Below are 20,002 nucleotides of genomic sequence, written 5' to 3'. Positions count from 1 at the left end.
CACACACACACACACACACACACACACCGTTTAGCTCCCACGATGGTCATGTTCTCTCTGTCAGTCAGAATCCTCACACTCACACACACACACACACACACACACACACACACACACACACACACACACACACACACACACACACACACACACACACACACACACACACACACACACACTAATATCTCCTCTCTCTTCTCATCCTACAGGATCATTCGGACAAAGGTGCAGCAGCCGCCCGGCCAAACCGGCTCAGTGTCGGCTCACAACTTAGGTAGGTCGGCCGATACAAAATCCCGTTTCCTACTGTTAAAGCACATCTGAAGAGGGCGGCCGTTGGTGTGTGAATCTCTCAGTAGCCTGAGTGCAGCGTGCGGAACCAAAGAAACCTATTTAAAATTCCGGACCTTAACCCGGAGTGAAACGTTCCTGTGCTACGAATGTCTTTTGCTTGAATGTTTTAATCAGGATGAGGAGTGAAGTAAAGGTAGATACTGTAACGGGAGGTAGAGTGTGTTTGGTAAACTGAGGGTTAATAAACTCTTAAAGCTGAGAGTTGACAGCTTAATGCCCATAAAACAAGTAGCATAAGCACTGAAATGTCTGCTAACGGGGATCATGATTGAGTATTTACGGTACCATCCCAAGTTCTCGTTCACAGCAAGGTTGGATTATTAACCCGGACAAAGTGTGAAACTGCCCTGAGGCCCCAAATCGGGGGGCTACAAAGGCCCACATTTATTATGTGTCTTTTGGTGTGTGTTCATTGGATTAATTGCACATTGTTCGGGAATATGGACCACGCAATGAATGCCAAATGTCAGAGGCCTCAAAATATGACTGATCATGTCTCGCGTCTTCTGCCTTTTCCTAAATGAGAACCAAATGACCGAAAACGAAAGATTTCTCTTTTTTGGGTTAATTCGACTTTGTTTTATTTTGCCAATTTAAGGTGGATTGCAAAGACGTTTGATTAGATAAGCATAAAGACAGAGGTTTGGACGAGTGAAATTAATATTCTTGATCAAAGGACCCTTGACTCATTAACGCGGTTTGACTGTTCATTTGTAGTTTTCTAATCACGTTACAGACTAAAGCAATATATCGCTTACAGCTATGACTGAAACGTTATTTCCCTCTACTCGATGAATATCTCAGGGCACAAATAAATATGAGCCTCCCTCCCTCCCTCCCTCCCTCCCCCCTCTCTCTTTCTCTCTCTCCCTCACTTCGCCCTGCAGTGGATTGTGTTTCGGTGTCTCTCATATCTTCATAATCGCACATTGTCTATTAATCTAAATTAATTTCACACACCCTGCTCCCTGACTCCTGCCTTTTACACACATTTAGCAGTCTCACACACACACACACACACACACACACACACACACACACACACACACACACACACACACACACACACACACACACACACACACACATACACACCTAGATGCACCCAGACACACACACGCACACAAGCACGCTTACAGATTACACAGATAAATGGGTCCCACTCCCAGGCGGAAAATTGAACATTTGGATTTGCGGAATAAAAGCGTTACGTCTGATAAAAAAAAAAAAAAAAAAAAGAGTGAAAAGAAAGAGAAAGGAAAATCAGATAATTGAAGTGCTAAATCAAGTGATGGGAAAAGGAGGGATATGCATTCATTATACTCTCCTTGTCGTTAGCGAAGGAGTAACGGCTGGTAGGGACCTTGATCCCCGGTTTATCGGGTGTTTTTTTCTTCTTTTTTTGTATTCCCTTTTCGGTCTTGTCTTTCTGTGTTTGGGGGGTCTGCTGGGAGAGAGGATTAGGATGTCTGTCTCCACACCTTTCTGTCCCTCCTGGGATACCATACTGTCACTCAACCCCATGTCCGCTTACAGGTTCACAGATAAGGGACCAAGGAATGAGTGACTGTATGTTTTGGTGTGTGCGTGTGTTTGTGTCAGTCTGCAGAATGTGTGTGTGTGTGTGTGTGTCAATGAAGCGGTGAAAAGTATGTCGCTTTGTCGCCCGGCAAGGAACTTGTCTCCCTTGGGGGGGGGGGAGAGATTAGAGGGAGAGACAACAACGGGTAAAACACAGACAGACTCCTGTCCTTTGTGGCTTTTGTTTTTTTTCTCAAGCCTCAATTTGGTCTGTATGGCTGAGTAAAAGTTTTAGAGGATGAAAGTGCGTCTTTGTTGAGTTTAGGGAGAGAAATATTAGATACCACACATTTCTTTGTGTGTGAGAGTGTCTTAACTAACTGAATCAAGAAATGTGAGTGCTGCACTAAAGTAAAAAGAACAATAAATGCTTCAGAAGTCGTATTGGTAATTTCAGTGAACAACGGCTACAAGGTTCTGGGTCACTCAGGGTCATGCAGTAGGATTTTATTCATCTGTTTAACATCATATAATGAAAATACTCTTTTCTTTAAGATGCTTTTAAATAACACATATGAAGAATACAATAGTGCTATATATCCTTCAACAAAAGCTGACCCAGTTTATCTTGGCTGCAATACTATAAATTACAATCTGGAAGATTAATGTTATTTGAAACATGGCTATTTGTTTTACTTTATTGCATCTTCATTTACTCTGGAATACTAATAGAAATATGCTTACTTTTACTGGATTAATATTCCTTAGCTTCTTTGAAAGGAGACCAGATATATGCATATAAGCCTTATGGTTGAGGAGCTATGCCTGATACAATTTGGTACCTGATATTATTCTTATTTTATGGAGGTTAAAGTGTGATATAATATAAAAGGATAGGGCATAATTCTTCTACCTTGCTCCTCTTTATCTCCAATACATAATTGTATTGTCATGTGGTCTGTTTTACAGCGACGTCCGTGGCGGCCACACAAGTTTCAGCAGTGACCAGCGACTCAGCGGGCTCGTCATACTCCATCAGTGGCATTCTGGGTATCAGCTCAGCCGCCGACGTGGGCAAGAGGAAGAGGGACGAAGGTGAGCAAAAAGAATATGTGTGTAGCTGTTAACCTCGCCTGCCTGCGTCATTGTAGTTTTATTTTTTTAATGGTAATGGAATTCCTCAAGTGCACTTATATATACACACAACATATATAAACGATGCGTACAGCCTCAGGACCCCCTCCGTTCCATCACAACACGGAGAGCACAGATGGAAAGAACCTCAGATCAATGACAGATGTGTGTGAGTGCGTGTGCAGGTGCAGTATGGGAGTTCTAAACCAAACATCTTCATTCAGAAACCCCATATTTGTTTACTAACGGTGCTACCTGAGAAGTCAGTTTATGCATGCACTATTGATCATGTACACTGTCACAGCGGATCAATGTTGGATGCATGTTAATGGAGGTATGTGCACACGAGGGGGGTTAGTACTGTAGGTATATTTATGTGTGTGCATACATGTGTGCATGCTTGTTTGTGTGTATGTGGCAATGTCAGTGGCATTAAAAAGCCATCAAACAGACAGTCTCCTACGGTAAATGAGACAGGACCAGATGTCGGAGCGAGAGGGGGTGACAGAACGCCACTGGGGGCTATTTCTCGCTCTCTGTCTTTAACACACACACACCCACACACACCCAAATATACAGTATGGGGTCCTTTTCCCACTGCTGATGAATTTGCAAAATATTCCAGCAGGCTCCAGGATGAATCCCAGGTACACCTTGGGCATTCAACACGCTTGGATACGGACCACTTGCCCATCAGTGGAGCACAAAGACTTTAGGCCTGAGACACACTCACACACACATACAATGACACACTCGGTAGCTGATAGTTGTACAGTTGGATCAAAGTTTACCTTGTTTTAGGACCCTTAGTCATTGTAAGTCTGTGTTGCAAATAAAAAAAAGTACAAATAGCCACAAATCTGATAAAAGTTAGTTTTTGCTCTTGGCTGAGGTGGAAAACTTAGTGTATCATTTGTCACTGACACGTGACCTCCACTAGAAAGACCAAAAATCTGATCAGGTCTGTGTGGACCCATAAGGTCACAGTAACCTTCCTCAAACTGATTCACGAAAAAAACTTAAAACTTAAAAACCTTTTCCTCCATTTGAGTAGCGCTCTTTTAATCACTTGCATGCAATGGTTTTAATGGCACCTGATTGGAGAAATCATCAACTGCTTCTCACAGTCCTGGGCCTAATATTCACATATCAGTATTGGATGGAAACAGAGAGTATAATTCTTTTAAAGATTTTCTGGATATTTGATTTAAATTTGAACAAATTTTGGATGGAAACTTGATCAGTGTCTACAGAGCACTTTACAGTATGTCATGTTTAATACTGACCTATAGTTGTCCTTTCCACTGACTTTTATAGCATGAAAAGCACTCGTGTAACATTAGTAATGGCTCAATTTATGTTCTCTTCATTCCTCGTTATTGGTCCTCATTGTTGTTAAGCCTTTGCTTTTCTAGGTACAACAATTTAAAATGTCTCTACTTTTCTTATGAAGCCATATTGCATTGACAAGAATAATATGAGTCTAGTAAAATTAGACAAACGTATCCCACTCTATAATGTGTGTCACAGACCCTGTGGTTGGATCTGCAGCTGAAGCCGAAGCTCTGTTATCTAATTAGAGGCATTATTGTTCCACTTTGCTCTTTATGTGCATGACGTGCTGCACCGTGCGCTACATGTGTGGCCTGTCTCTGTTGTTTTAATACTCCTGGACCTTGCGTTTCACAACTCCTATCTAACAAAATACTGCATCCCTTCACGTTTCACTGAAGCATCCAAGGAGCGTTGTGTCGCTCCGTGTCACGTTTTAGTGTGTGTGTGTGTGTGTGTGTGTGTGTGTTTTTTATCTGCAGTGTTTTTCGTGGCAGAGGTCTGCGCGGTCGGCTCTGTGGTCTAATTAACAGCATTGCTAATCACAGCTTCCATTAGAGCAGCCCCCGCTGGATAATGACACACGCGCGCAGCACGGGGCGACAGGGGGGAACAGCATGCGTTGACATGGACGGACAAACACATACACAAATGCACAGTGATGCAAGCTTCTCACACACACAAACACACACACACTCACGCCCATATACTTGTCAGTACGAGCGTTTGTACACAAGAGGAAAGAGACGTACACAAGTTGCGAACAAGGCCAACAATCACACAGCCTTCTCCCGGTGACGGCGTTATATTTAAAAATATTAATCTCAATACAGGTGCATATGTTACATATGCAGCAATGTCACATTGTCTTTCATGTTCATGAGGCAAGGTTCAAATCTCTACTTAACATGTTTCCCAAAAACAAAATATTGAAAAAAAAATTCTAAATAATAAAAAGAATCACTTTGGTGAATCGCCTTTTTGTCAGTTTGGTTGGAAATAAAATGTTGACATGTCATAATAGCAGGAAAGGCACAGTCAACATTTATTTTAAATTTACTACTACTCAAGGTGCTTTACACTAAACACACACATTCATACACTGATGGCAGAGGCTGCCATGCAAGGTGCCAAACTCTAACACGCACATTCACGCACCGATGGCACAGCCTTCGGGAGCAATTTGGGGTCTTGCCCAAGGGCACTTTGACACGCGGACCGGAAGAGCTAGGGATCAAACTGCCAATCTTCCGATATGTGAACAACCCATTCTAACGAAGTGCATGAGAAGTGTACCTGTTTGCTCTTATGAACGCAAAGAGGAGTAAAAAGTAAAAGATTAATGTTCATAATTGATATATATATATATATATATATATATATACTTTTTTCACAAAGTGTTGGATTCAAGCCATACTGTGTGCTCAAGGAGGAAATTAATCATCACATCACATCATATCATATATACAGTTTGTTTATGAACATGCATGCAGGAAAGCATTTATTTCTGCTGTAACGTACAAGCATAGAAAATGGCAGCTGTGCAAGTGATGGGAACACAGGAAGGCGGGATCATGGCATGTGTGTGTGTGTGTGTCGGCAGGAGGAGTGTGTGGGGGTAAAGCCCTGCGGTGACCTGTGCCCCCAGCCAAAGCGAGGGGAAGTGGTGGGTGACTGGGGGCGAAATGTAGATGAATGGGAGTGAATGGAAGAACTTGACTTGTGGGGCCAAAAGGGGACTATTGTATCTTAACCTATTATCTTAGGCTGTATGTGTGTGTGTGTGAGTGAGTGCGTGTGTGTGTTTGTTAGTGTGTGTGTGTCTGTGTGTGTGCGCGAGCATGCATAACATTGATGCTGGTTTCAGGACAGGTGGGCCTGTTAAGACAGGGCATGTTTCTTTCCTTGAGTGAAAAGTATTCTCATGTGTGCACATGTATATAAAAAAAAACAATTTTGCACGAGTAACAAGTATTTTTACCCAAAATGCCAAGGTGACCTCTCACCCCTTGTGCATCCACTGTGACATGCAGCAGCTTACCAGATAAAAGACGCTGGGGGTTAAGCAAAGGATGGAGGACAGAGGAGAGGAGGGAGAGGAGCTCCGCCCTTCACCCTGAGTTCCTCTCCCCAAAAAAAAAAAAACTTTGATCTCTGGAGTTTAGATGGGGCACACACACACACACACACACACACACACACACACACACACAAACAAACACACTCACGCACGCACAGGCATGCACAGGCTGGGGCTGTGAGGTCAGACTTACTTACTTGTCCTATCAGTATGATAATCTATGTCAAGTGCAAAAAGATGCACACTGGTGGTGTCCTACCCCCTGCAGACAGACACACACACTCACACAACAAAAACACACACACACACACACACACACACACACACACACACACACACACACACACACACACACACACACACACACACACACACACATGGAACATGCACTGAAACACACAAACAGGTGACAACTCATCTAACTCTCGAAGGTATTTGGATTTAATAATTCAACTGTTCCTAGGTTGTAGGGAAAAAAATAGCAACGGCAGGCAGAAAAGAGAGAGAGGAACCAAGAGAGAGAGAGAGAGAGAGAGAGAGAGAGAGAGCAAAAGAGGGAGACAGAGAAGGCGGAAGAGAGAGGAAAAAGGCAGAGAAGAGAGAACAATAAGGGCTCATTGTTTGTTTTGTTCTGCTCTGAAAAAGAGAGAAGAGAAGCGCTTCCCTTCTGAGACTGACTCACAGAGATAGAGGCAGCTGTGAGTGTGTGTGAATGTATGTGTATGTGTGTGTGTGTGTGTGTGTGTGTGTGTGTGTGTGTGTGTGTTGTGTGTGAGTGTGGGTGTGCGTGTATCCGACAGTGAATAGGATTTAACCCGTCACGGCAATGAGTTTCTTTACCCATCCATGGACACAATGAGACCAGCCGGATATCAAGCTACCCACCCACCCACACACACATACACACATACACACCCACACACACACACACACACACACACACACACACACACACACACACACACACACACACACACACACACACACACACACACACACACACACACACACACACACCTACACACACAGAAACATACACACATTCATACAGACGAATGGACAATATTGATTATCATAAGTAAAAGCTTTGTTCTTACTGCTAGATTACAGTGGCTTCTGTCGTCTCCTTCGTTCTCTGTATGTCCTTTGCGGGTTCTCCTTTGAGACAGACTTGGGTCAGTCTCACAGTGTGTATTCAGGTGTGTGTGTGTCTGTGTGTGTGTGTGTGTGTGTGTGTGTGTGTGTGTGTGTGTGTGGTGTGTGTGTGTGGGTGTATGTTTGCGTGCGACGGCGAGAAGGCAGAAAGCAATAAGCCAGCTGAAATGGTGCCATCAGAGCTACATGATTGATCAATTGAATTCCATCATGGGGACTGGCCGGTGGGATTAAATGGGTCGCCGTGGGTTACCAGGCTAAAGCATCATACTGGCTTTATCTCCCCCCTGATTGGTCTGTCACCGAGAGACCTGGACCATACACTCTCCCAGCATGTGTATACGTGTGTGTGTGTGTGTGTGTTAAACTATATGGTCGAGAACGAGAGATTATGATCAAGCAGTGTGTTTGTGAGGGAGTGGGTGAAAGAGGTTTTGTGTACTGAAAAGGTACGGCGAGGTTTTGTGAGTTATGGAGCTCTGTGTGAGTGTGAGGTTGTTGTTTTTTCTTGTTAGCAGGTAGATGCCGTCTCGTGATTCAAGGTTTGCTAGATGTCTTTGAAGTGAACTGAAAAACAGCCTTTGTGCCAATGACATCAACTCTAAGAGGTCACCACTCACAATGGGAAAATACAGTTTGAAACCAGTAATCAGTAGTTAAATATACATAACGTTGTTGAAGGGAAACACCACCAATTTTACGCATCAAGGTCTGTTTACATGTCTCGTTGAGTGTTGGAGAAAAAGAGTTGTGAAAAGCATTTTTGGGCTTCAGATGGAGTAGCATAAAAACTAATAAAGGGCCTCCAGAGATGTCATTTGAGTCAGCGTCAGTTGTGGTTGCTGACTACAAATTTAAAAATTTAAATAATCCGGGGGTTGGAAAGAAGTGAGCTAACCAGAAAAAGTACTCCTTAAAGATTAGGGAAAGATAGTAAGATCCAACTTGTACTTGTTAAAAAAGTATGATACCAGTCCCGAAGTACCCGCACAGATACCAGTGGAGTACTTAAAGTACTCTGTGTGTGCGTCAGGCTAACTAATTGTCGCTGCACTGCACAGCGCTCATACGGCGGACTGCATTGTAGGGTAAACTTAACGATCAGCCTCTGTTTACAGAACGGCAATTATGATTGGCTTCGACCAACCCACACAAATAGTAACTACTTTCTAGATCTGGGCTCAAAAAGAATCAAATGCAGGAAGAAGTTTTGCCACAACTTAGCATGGGTTATTTCGGTCGATACCTTAAAGGTATTGATTGAGTACCAATACCCAGCTCTTTCTTTAACATTGAATGTGATAATATGCCCTAAAGCCAAAAAGCTCTAGTTTGTTCATTTTTCTGTCTTTCTGTCTTTCTACATCACTCTTTGTTTTTCTTCAGGATCACAGTCTGGCACAAATGGATCTGTATTCTCTGTCCAAATGGAAAAAATTATATATTTGAAGCCCCTTCCCCCTCTCCACCTGTCATATCACTCCCTCTACCACCAGACACACACTCTCTCTCACACACACACACACACACACACACACACACACACACACCAAACACACAGTGACCCCCAGGACTAAAATAGGCTCTCAGGAGCGATGAATTGGCTCTATAGCGGGGGATTTTCACCCTCATCCCCTTTTTCTCTTTATCTTTTTTCTCTGGTTCTCTCTTTTCTAATCATTTGACGGCCGCGACTCTTCACAGTTCTTATAATTGTCTCGTTCAGTCCCTCAGCCTTGCAATAACTGCAGGATACGAGAGCTCACAGTCTAATACTGATACCGCAGCAATATATATTTGTGTGTCTGCGCGTGTGTGTATGGGCGATACGACACCAGGGGCGGAGAGGAGTGTATGTATGAGAGGCGAGGGTGTACTTTTGAGAGATCAAGAATGAGAGACGGCGTATGCTTGGTAATGGATTGCATTTGTGTAGCGTTTTCAGTCTCCATAATCTACAAATTCCCAAATCAGCTCACTGGGGTTCATTTGAGTCTGTGCTTTGCTCAAACTCCAGCCTCCACATCTGCCTCTGCGATTTGTTTTATCAACCCACGCCTCACATCATAGTCTGCATCGTCGGTGCCTGGTTTTCTCCCTCTGTTATGCACGCCGGACCCCCAAAACCCTCTTTAAGCCTCCTCTCTATCTCCCCCGTACACCCCCTCTAACCTCACTCTTCTCTCTCCTGTCGTTCTCGATCGCAGGTTTGCAGGAGTCACCGCTGGCCAACGGGCACGGCCACAGTGGGCGGGACTTCCTCAGGAAGCAGATGAGAGGGGAGCTGTTCTCGCCACAGCAGATCGAGGTATTGGACCGCCTGTTTGACAGACCCTGTCCAGTCCAGTCCGGCTATGACCTCTATTTGAGCCCTGACTCTGGCAAGGTAAGGGCGGGGCACCATGCAGGCTCTGGGCTGAGGCTGAGTTTGGGAGCAGGTTGAGGGGCAGAAAGCATGACAAATGCAGGATTAGAACACACACAGCGGTCCACCTTTTCGGGTCACGTGTTTCATTTTCTGCAAGGACACCACCGGGGATAATTTTTAGCTGTGAACCAAACACATTATGCTTCCCCATCCCAAACCCACTATCTTGGGTTCAATAAGTAAAATAGTTGATTTCACTTGCTTGCGTAGCTTAATTTGCTTATAGTTTTTATAGTGATGTTATTGCTACATTTTTGTCGTTTCCTTGAGAGGGATGTAATTCCAGTTTTTTGATCTAGCTCAGGTCACTTTGGACAAAACGTTTGCCAAATGAATCTGATTGAATGTAATCTAATGTTGGCCCTGTAAATTTACTACAAATATATTGTTAATGTCAATTTTTTAATGAAACTCTTATGGGGGAAAAGCAACTTGATTAAGACAACATGCATACACCAACAGATACACAACAAATCTTGACAGACTGTGGTGTTTTGTGATCCGAACTGCTCGTCTCTGCTTTTAGCTAACAGCCCGTCCTGCCTGCTATGCCTTGCCATGCCATGTCAAACTTGAAGAAATCAGTCAGATTGCATAATGAAATATTCAAATTTTTATCTCAGACACAATGCAGAGTCAGCGCATTCATTCCAATAGTTTTTATTCTGGTTCTTTTATGTTGCTTTTTTATGGAGCGCTCTGTAAATGTCAGCATCAAGTCGAGTTTCTCCGTCAGTCTGACATACGGGTGTGAGCTCCCTGTGGTCCGATCAGCTCTGTGATGGCTTCAGCAGAGACCCGGTCAGTCCTATTGATGTTCCTATAATCCAGATACACTGCAGGGGTTAATGAGCATATTGACCCGGGCTCTCGCTGTGACCTCACTTCCTGCTGCTCGGGGACGAGGGACCAAGGAGCTCTGAGAATGTGCTGCTTGATTGTGTGTGTGTGTGTGTGTGTGTGTGTGTGTGTGTGTGTGTGTGTGTGTGTGTGTGTGTGTGTGTGTGTGTGTGTGTGTGTGTGTGGTTGTGTGTGCACGTTGTTTGCACATGAGAGGGGAAAAAGATTTTAGTCTAAATGTTGCATCTAAATTGACCTCCCGCCCTTTCTCTGCAGTTTAAATTCATGTAATCCTGAGCGGAATAGACAGGTGTAAGTAGCCCGCTGAAAAAAAATGACAACAAGCTAGCATTTGTATTCTCTCTACCTTTTGTCTCTTACCTCTAATCTGCAGCCCTGCGGTCAACATTAAGGCAATATTTTGTCTTAACGCAATATTTTGTCTGACGTCCCTACTTCAGGTTTATTTATTCAGCCAATGTCAAGGGCAAGAGGACAAACACACACAAGAGGAGTGGTAGTGTATGGAGCTACATACAGGCTACAGCCTTAGACCTCTGGGGCAGAGTTTGGCTTTTTAGCCCATTCACTTCCTTCTGACCGACATGGGGATGTGGAGTGGCCCAGGGCGAGAGGTCGACAGGGATTGGCTCTAGTAGCTCTATAGACTGCAACTCAAGACTATAATACCCATGATTCATAGGTCAGTGTCCTCTCTGAGCCCCGGTCAAGTCACTGGGGTCGGGCACAGGGGCTTTAGACTGCGAGTCGACCCCCGGGGGTCAAACTGGCTTTAGGGACGCTGCATTGTGATTACAAAGAGGAGCGTACACACACACACACACACACACACACACACACATGCACACACAAATCTCCATCACTATCTGTCCCTCTTCCTCCGCTTCCTTCTCTCATCCTGTCTAGTCGACCCCCCTTCCCGTTTTCTTTTTCCCAGCCTGCATTTCCCAGAGGGAATGATTGACAGTCATACCCTTAACACTGACACCCTGACGGCTACAGCTCAGCCGCTGTGGTATGTGTGAGGTGTGTGTGTGTGTGTGTGTGTGTGTGAGGTGTGTGTGTGTGAGGCGGTGCTGGCAGGGTTATGGTCAAGGAAGGTCACGCTGTGTTGTGACTGACATTCCTTAAAAGAGGCCTGATCTTTACTCGGCCCCGCTGGCGATGGTGGTGCCGCCCGTCAGGGTGCCTTTGACGTGAGTGTGAGTAAGAGTGTGTGTGTGTATGTAAGTGTGTGTGCATGAAAGAAAGAGAAAAGGAAAAAGCGCAAGCAAGTACAAGAGAAACAGAAGTAAAAATGGTTCGATATTATAGTGAATACTTATATACTGTAATTTCAGAGGTCATTTCAACGCCCTCATTATCTTTTTGCACTGAAACACGAGCCTCGTTTATTATTTCTTCTTCCCCACTCGTCATCCCACTTAGATAAAAAAGTTATATTGCTCACGTTCCTCACAAGCAACTCTCATTTCGATCCTGTTTGTCTCAGACCTTTTCTTTATCTTTCCTCCCTAACAAGCCATCCTTTTTTATCTCATCTCCCTCTCCTGCTTTTGTTCCCCCTCTCTCCCTAGTAGTCTATTAAGCTCCACTATTAATTTGTGTGTGCGCGCGTGCTCGTATGTGTGTCTGCATGTGTGCCTGTCAGAGAGAGTTCATTTGAATTTCCCTTCAATCACTTCCTATTACCCAGGTGATAAATCAGCAGGGCTGGCGGAACCCCCACCCACCAATGCTGCCCCGGGTCCAAATGCCCACCCCAGCACCAACCAGTCTGCCTGCACTGGGATAGAGAAAGAAAAAGAGAAAGTCCTTGTCAGTCTCTCCATCTAAAAAGCTTCAAAAAGAAGCAGAGAGGTCAAAGGTGATCTCTTCTGAAGGATGGAGATGGTTAAACTGATCAAAAGAGGCTGAAGGACTCATAATGCATACTAGTACAGCCTATAAGTGCCCTACGCCTGACCTATTTGTTAGTATAAATCTTTAAAAGCATGTCACAGATACATAGTTTTATTTAAAAAAAAAAAGGTTCAGTCAATTCTTAAAGCAACAGGCCAATGTAGTTTTTGGCAAACATTATTGATACAGGAGGACATTTGTATTTGTTGGGGACTATTTTCGGTAGTGGATGAATACACATTTTTGGAGCAAGTTTAATTGTTCTGAGTTTCTAATGTCAATACAGGCCTCAACCAATGACGTTGTTCGGAACTGACAAATTCAAAATGTACACTATAATGTACTACAACATGAAGGCTCTGTTGTCCGAACCAAGACGGTGAACTTTATTACGCCTTTCAACCTTGATAAAAGCAGCGCAGAGCACATCCACTCTTTCCGTTCTTACATTTCACAATAAAAGCCCCAAATATGATAACTGCGTAACTGTTTACCATTAGTAAATACACACAGATCATTTTTCTGAAAGGAAACTCAATAAAATAGCTTACAGTAGCTTAAAGTCTAAACAAGAGTTAACCTCAGACAGGCTTCCAGACGCTGCTCTGGGTCTGTAGGATCCTGGTAGTTGGTCCTTTTGATCTTTTATTGAAAAAGTGTTACAGCAGTCGAAAATCCACATCGCTGTCGGTATGAATAGTTTTGATGTGTGTCGTGTCGCTATTGAACACTTGTTAGTTGAATCAATTAATTGTTAGTTTCATTTTTATTGTGGATTCGTTGACAATAAGAAAATTATAGAATATCACCAGCCTTATCCTTTTGGGCCCGTGTCACTGGCATTTAATCACTAGTACTATGGGACAACACAATAGGCATTAACCATGGATACAATATTATTTAATTTCAAAATTGAAATCACTAAATCATACATGAACTAGAAATGTCAGCCCAATTTGTCATTCAAAATGTATGAACTTCTACAGCCTCTCCCCAGAGTTGAGGTCCATCTGGCTCGCTGGGAAATGAATATCCTCCCCACTGCTGCCATGCTCAGTTTGAGCGCAGATGAATTCCTTCCCTACAATCCCCGTCTCAGTTTGTGGGCCTCTGAGGGAATTGTATTTGTTTATAGCCAAGCCCTTTTCCATCAGGAGCGCACAAGACAATGTGGAGGGGGAGAGAGAGAGAGCGAGAGAGAGAGAGAGAGAAATGGAGAAATCGGGAGCTATTTGGGGAATGGAGAAAAAAGGGAAATACTATTATGCAAATAGACAACAAGGCCAGTCTCTCTGAGTGTGTGTGTGTGTGTGTGTGTGTGTGTGTGTGTGTGTGTGTGTGTATGTGTGTGTGTGTGTGTGTGTGTGCGTGCGTGTGGTTGCGTGTCAGAGGGCCGTTTAGGGCTCATCTGTTATTGATGTGAAATTTGGACCAAACCATTACCTTCCCAGATCTGAGGCAGTAGACCAACCTGCTGTGTGCGAGTGACAGGGATGAGAGAGAGAAAACAAACAGCCGCACACTGTAATGTTCAGATATGTGTTCATTATCCATCGTTAGGCACTTATTGTAAGTCGCTTTGGATAAAAGCGTCTGCTAAATGACTGTAATGTAATGTAATGTAACGTAGGATGCAAGTTGTTAGCTCAGCAACTTTGTGTTGTTAATGAACAATAGAAGAAAGCGGACTGCAATAACAAGCCAATGGGAGAGTTGCCTTCATGTATTGCAAACTTGGATCAAAACATTGGCTAGCATACCTTTTCAATGCAGTCTAGTTTCTTTTTTTAAATACAAAGACTGAAATGCGAATCTTCTACTTACAATAATGGCAGAAGTCATCCACTCCTGCCCTAGGTGCACAACTGATTTAAAACAACAGAAGCTAACTAACCACCATTCCTTGTGTTTAGACTGAAAACTGTACTTTGTAAATGAATAAAAACACAACGTGCACAACGGCTTATCAAATGCTAAAAAAACTGCACAGTGGTTTTTAAATACTATTGGGAGGAAGTTTACAACTCTCGAGTACTCCCAATGTTCGTGAGATAAAGAGTACAATCACGCTGCTGGAGTTACATAGTAATACAACAGAATTTGTGCGCTTGCTTGCAACTTTGCAGGATGATGTCGCATTATTCAATTCAATTCAATTCAATTTATTTTGTATAGCCCAAAATCACAAATTACAAATTTGCCTCAGAGGGTTTTACAATCTGTACACATGCCACATCCTCTGTAGAAAGCCAGTTCAAACCTTTGTACTGGATGACTGCATTTTTTTGTTATTTTGTTGGAGCCCTCTGAACACTGTGTCAACACATGAGTGTCATTTAAATGAAAAGAAGCAGTTGTATTTTTTTTCCCAAAAGAAACATATTTTCTGTTTTTCTTTACAAATTATTTCTCTCCTCCCTTAATTTATTAAACACCTCCCATCTTTCCTCTTGTCTTACATGCAGTGTTGATTTTGTCGGCTATTTATTATTTATTATGTGAGATTTTATCATATATAGTCAACCTCATCCTGTTTTAGTTGACTTAAAGTTTGGGTATTTTAGTCCTATCTTAGTCAAAGCTTTTTTAGGATAGTTTTAGTCAATGAGAATTGTTGACATTTTAGTATTTATAGTCATCAGATTATATTGAACATTTAAGTAGATCTAGTCGAGCCAAAATATCACTTTGTTTGTTTTTCCCAAACCCTGTCGTTGTTGTTAGTCGTGTTTCCATTCAACTGGCAAACGAATTTTCAGCAAACTTTTGAAATGTTGCAAAAAAGAAATGTGAATCAGAAGTTGGTGGTATGGGCTAATCTTTACACATGGCTGTAATCCGCCATTGAACAGAGTAGGAAATTTAGGGTGCGAACAGGGAAACAAAACAAGTTGCCTCGGCCATCTAAGGGAGAAAAATGGAGCGAGGACTTCCGGAGTTAGTTTTTATTGGGCGAGTATTAGTTTTTTGTTCTTTCATGTCAGCTAGTATTGGCTCTCGTCATCGTCTCGTCTTAGTCATGGAACAAAAGGTTGTTGACGAACATATTTAGTCTTAGTTTTCATTAACGTAACTAACACAGCATGCATCCATTCCTCTATGTCGTGTGTTTCCCACCTAAACCTCCTCTCACCCTTCTCCCTGCCTATGACTTCCTGCCCCGGGTCCGGCTCCCCGCTGCCACCTTTCCATGTAACTCGCCATCCTGCCCTGTACGAACAACTCCCCCCTCCACCACTCCCCGACCCCCACAAAACCCCAGCCCCTGCGCAGCTGCGTCCCTCCCCTCTGATGAGGGCTGATGGCGCTGTATGAGCGGTGGAATTGACAACATTTACGGGGCCGAATGAGAATGATCCATCTTCCTTAGCGGGCCTGTCACCCCACTGGCCAAACTTCATCATGGCCAATTACCACGGCAGACCCCGTTCTCCTGTGCCGCCGCTGCTGCCTGGGCCCCCATCTACATGGATACATGGACACATTAGACACCATTATAATAAGACAGAGGGCGGCCAAGCGGGGGGAGGAGGGGGGGATGCAAGGATAGCGTGTATGATTGGGTGAAAAAAACAAACTACAGGTGCGATGTGTGAAGTGGGGGAGAGAGGGGCGTTAAGAGAGAAAAGACGGCTTAAAAATGTGTCCGAACTGTAAAGAGAGAAAGAGAGAGAGAGAGAGAAAGAGAGAGAGATGTGTGTGTTGTGCAGTGTACTGGGTAAGCTCTTATTTGGCAGGTCACAGTCCAGTGGTTGTGTTGTGCGTTGACGAGCACAGGGGTGTTTAAGAGGTCAGTGAGCACAAACACACGCCTACACTTACGCCTGCACACACACACACAGATGCAGAGGTATTAAAAGGGTCAGTGCAAAACTCTCACCTCGACACCTAAAGGAAATTCTGATTGATGTCATTAGTGTAGCACTCACGCACACACAAAAACACACACACACACACAGAAGTGTGGACTCAGTTCATGAGGGAAAGTGGGAAATGTTATCCGTTCGGTTTGTGCACTAATTAAGTCGTAGCCATTAACTTAGAGAAGAGACAAACTACATTGGCACCGACTTTGTATCTTTGAGCTAAATTGAACAAAACAATTCGAATGAGCAAAGTGATTACCAATTAACACAGCTAGTGTGAGCGCCCCCACTTTTGTTTTGTATTAACTGTTTGGCTGTGATCATAGAATGTACATAAGAAGTGGACGTAGACATCCTGACATGATTCATTAGTTTGTGGACTGCCGTTCTAAAGCTTCGAGTTTGGAATTTTGGCCGTCGCCAGATTGGTTTTTGTTAATCAGAATATACAAGTGGGTCGGAAAACTGTGAAGGAAAACTGTGAAAGGGTTAAAGTTCTCAGACAAAAACACAGACAACTCCCAGACTTGACAACCCGGTGGTAACGACTTGCCAAACACAAGGTACCCTGCTTTATGGTCGATTTCAATTCAATTCAATTCAGTTTATTTTGTATAGCCCAGAATCACAAATTACAAATTTGCCTCAGAGGGCTTTACAATCTGTGCACATTGACTCTAAATAGATTATAATTTACTAAATGAACATCATGCTGTATTGAAGAAGACTTGAAACTAGAGATTGAGACCATAAACTCAAGTTTACAATGTTACTGAAGTAATAAATCAAGTGAGAAGTAGAGTCATTTTCTCATAGACTTCTATACAATCTGACTTATTTTTGCAAGCAGAGGAGTCGCCCCCTGATGGCCATTAGAGAGAATGCAAGTTTAAGGCACTTCCACACTCTACTTTTAAGACCTGGACGTTGCCGCCTCACTATGAGTTAGTCATGATGTCATTGCCTCCTTTTTCCTTGTTTCAAGAAACAGGTCAGCATCAAGGCCTTGATGCTGTCTGAGGAGAAAAACGAATCTTATAGTGTTGCACAGTCTTCATGAATTGCTTCTTTAGACTTCCTTGCTGTTCTTCTTGCACAAATTGAGATAATTGAATTTATTATGTTTTCGCATTTAACGGCTCATGTTCTTCTATTCAGACATACAAATTGCAAGAAAAATACACAGGAACATATATAACAGCTGGTATTTCAAAGGACTTCGACCCAAGAGACCATTGTTTGTGTCCAATGTGGAAGCAAAAGTCAATGTTCTTCTAAATAACGTGAGGTTACATGAAAAAAACACAGTTCTTTTAACCCAAACCATGATATTTTCTTTCTTAAACCTAACCAATTGGTGTTGTTGCCTAACGATAACGCTAAATTGTTTCCGTGGTGGCGGCGCGTCATTTCAACGCATTATGTGCCACCATCACATGATGCACCATTAAGAGGTTGCTGTCATTTCACCTATTTCTCTGAGATCACTTAGCAATAAACACACACACACACACAGGCAGGTAATTTGCCCATCATGAGCGTAGCCGCCCTGAGATTCTGTGGTTAATCTATATATAGTTGGTCATCGCTTTCGACATCATGACTCTAAATCACCACACACACACACACACACACACACACACACACACACACACACACACACACACACACACACACACACACACACACACAAACACACAGATGAGGCAGAGAGATGAGGATGGATGGGTCATGGCTCGGTGTTCAGGTCAGACACAGGTGAGCGGACAGTTTCCATTATCCATCTATCCGTCTGCATTTTGGGTTAGTGGGAGAGAAGGCTAACCAGGTCGTTATAGGTGGATGATCTTTCTTGATCCAAAGGTCACGATCTCTATTGCACTGTAGACAATAGATGTTTTATTTAGCCATTATTATATATTATTTAACCGACTTTTTTAATTTTTAATTTTATTTGTGGCACTAGTAGGGCACATCTGAAATCAGAAGACGTTTGGAACTAGGAGTATGGAAATGAGTAATTTTGAGCGTTAAAAAGGAATATTTGTTGAAAAAAAACATTTTCAATCATCTTCTACAAACATTTGACAGTTTCATCCTCCAAATGATGAACTAAATTAAGCTATTATGGTTTTAAAAAAAACATGATTATTCCCAAAACCAAAGTTTCTGTGATATTGAGACATCTGTCTTTTTGTCTCTTTTTGATTTGAACTTCAAGCTCTTACTTTTTAGAAACTAGCAGTAAGAATAAAAACATATAGCTAGACAACAAGCAGGATTTTGCTCTGTCGCTTCAGCCTCCTCTTCTCTATATGTTTTTACTTTCTGTAGAGTGTGTGTGTGTGTGTGTGTGTGTGTGTGTGTGTGTGTGTGTGTGTGTGTGTGTGTGTGTGTGTGTGTGTGTGAGTGTGTGCGTGTGCGTGTGTGCTTGTTTGTGTGTGTGTTGAGTGCACTGGGAGACTGTGGGAACGTGTGCTGAGATGATCACAGTTCTTATTGTTGTTGGTATCTAGGGAGACAAGAGGCTTTGTGTTAGCCATGGTCTACGCGATGCCACAGTGTGTGTGTGTGTGTGTGTGTGTGTGTGTGTGTGTGTGTGTGTGTGTATGTGTGTATGTGTGAGAGAGAGATGAAGAGAAAGAGCGAGCTGATCCAGTGGTTATAGACTGTTGGACTTAGTTGTACAGTAAATCCCTGTCTTTGTAAACAGATCAATAAACTCTCAGCTGTAGGTGTGTTTCTGTATGTTTCTGTGTGTGTGAGAGTGTGTGTGTGTGTGTGTGTGTGTGTGTGTGTGTGTGTGTGTGTGTGTGTGTGTGTGTGTGTGTGTGTGTGTGTGTGTGTGTGTGTGTAAAGCTTGGGGCAGCATGTTGGAAAACATGTAGCAGGATATCACAAACCGATTGATTGCATCCGTGAGCAACACCCAGGTCTGCAGTATATTCACGTTGTATGGCACAGAAATCCTCATGATTTTTTCTGCTCTATTCTTTTCTCTCTCTCTCTCTCTCTCTCTCTATCTCTCTCTCTACTTCCTGTCTCGACCCAGACGTCAGATTATGCCATGGCCTCGCTAGCCGGCGGACTGGACGAGATGAAAAACAGCTTGGTCAATCCCGGCGCAGGGGCGGAGTTAGGAGCCAGCGTATCGGGTCCACAGTCCTACTCACTCGTTCCAGGTAAGAAAGACTCCCGACTAATATCTGCACTCTGATTTAGACTTTCTGTTATATATAAGAAAAAAATACGTATTTACAGCGTTTCCACATTTCATCATCAGGTGACCTGATGTAGCTTGACCCAGTAAATATTTTTCTTTATATAGTTTTTGATTTTCTTTTTGCAACACACCTGAGTTTTCATACA

General features: G+C 43.1%; 1 protein-coding gene across 2 annotated transcripts in view; it reads left to right on the top strand.

The window, feature by feature from the left end:
- The window catches only part of pax5 (paired box 5), a 53,355-nt gene that overhangs the window by 19,477 nt on the left and 13,876 nt on the right, over positions 1-20,002 (top strand). Inside the window, exons 4-7 of one of the 2 annotated variants that reach the window (XM_054603881.1) lie at positions 210-274; positions 2,845-2,970; positions 9,784-9,884; positions 19,686-19,815. In XM_054603881.1, coding sequence (XP_054459856.1) covers positions 210-274; positions 2,845-2,970; positions 9,784-9,884; positions 19,686-19,815 — 422 coding nt within the window. Of the gene's footprint in view, positions 1-209; positions 275-2,844; positions 2,971-9,783; positions 9,963-19,685; positions 19,816-20,002 lie in introns of both variants that reach the window. The other variant, XM_054603880.1, reaches the window with a different exon arrangement.

Source organism: Anoplopoma fimbria, chromosome 9 (genome assembly GCF_027596085.1).
Source record: "Anoplopoma fimbria isolate UVic2021 breed Golden Eagle Sablefish chromosome 9, Afim_UVic_2022, whole genome shotgun sequence".
NCBI lineage: Eukaryota > Metazoa > Chordata > Actinopteri > Perciformes > Anoplopomatidae > Anoplopoma > Anoplopoma fimbria.
Note: the sequence above shows the minus strand (reverse complement) of the source record. Positions and strands in the feature narration are given on the sequence as shown.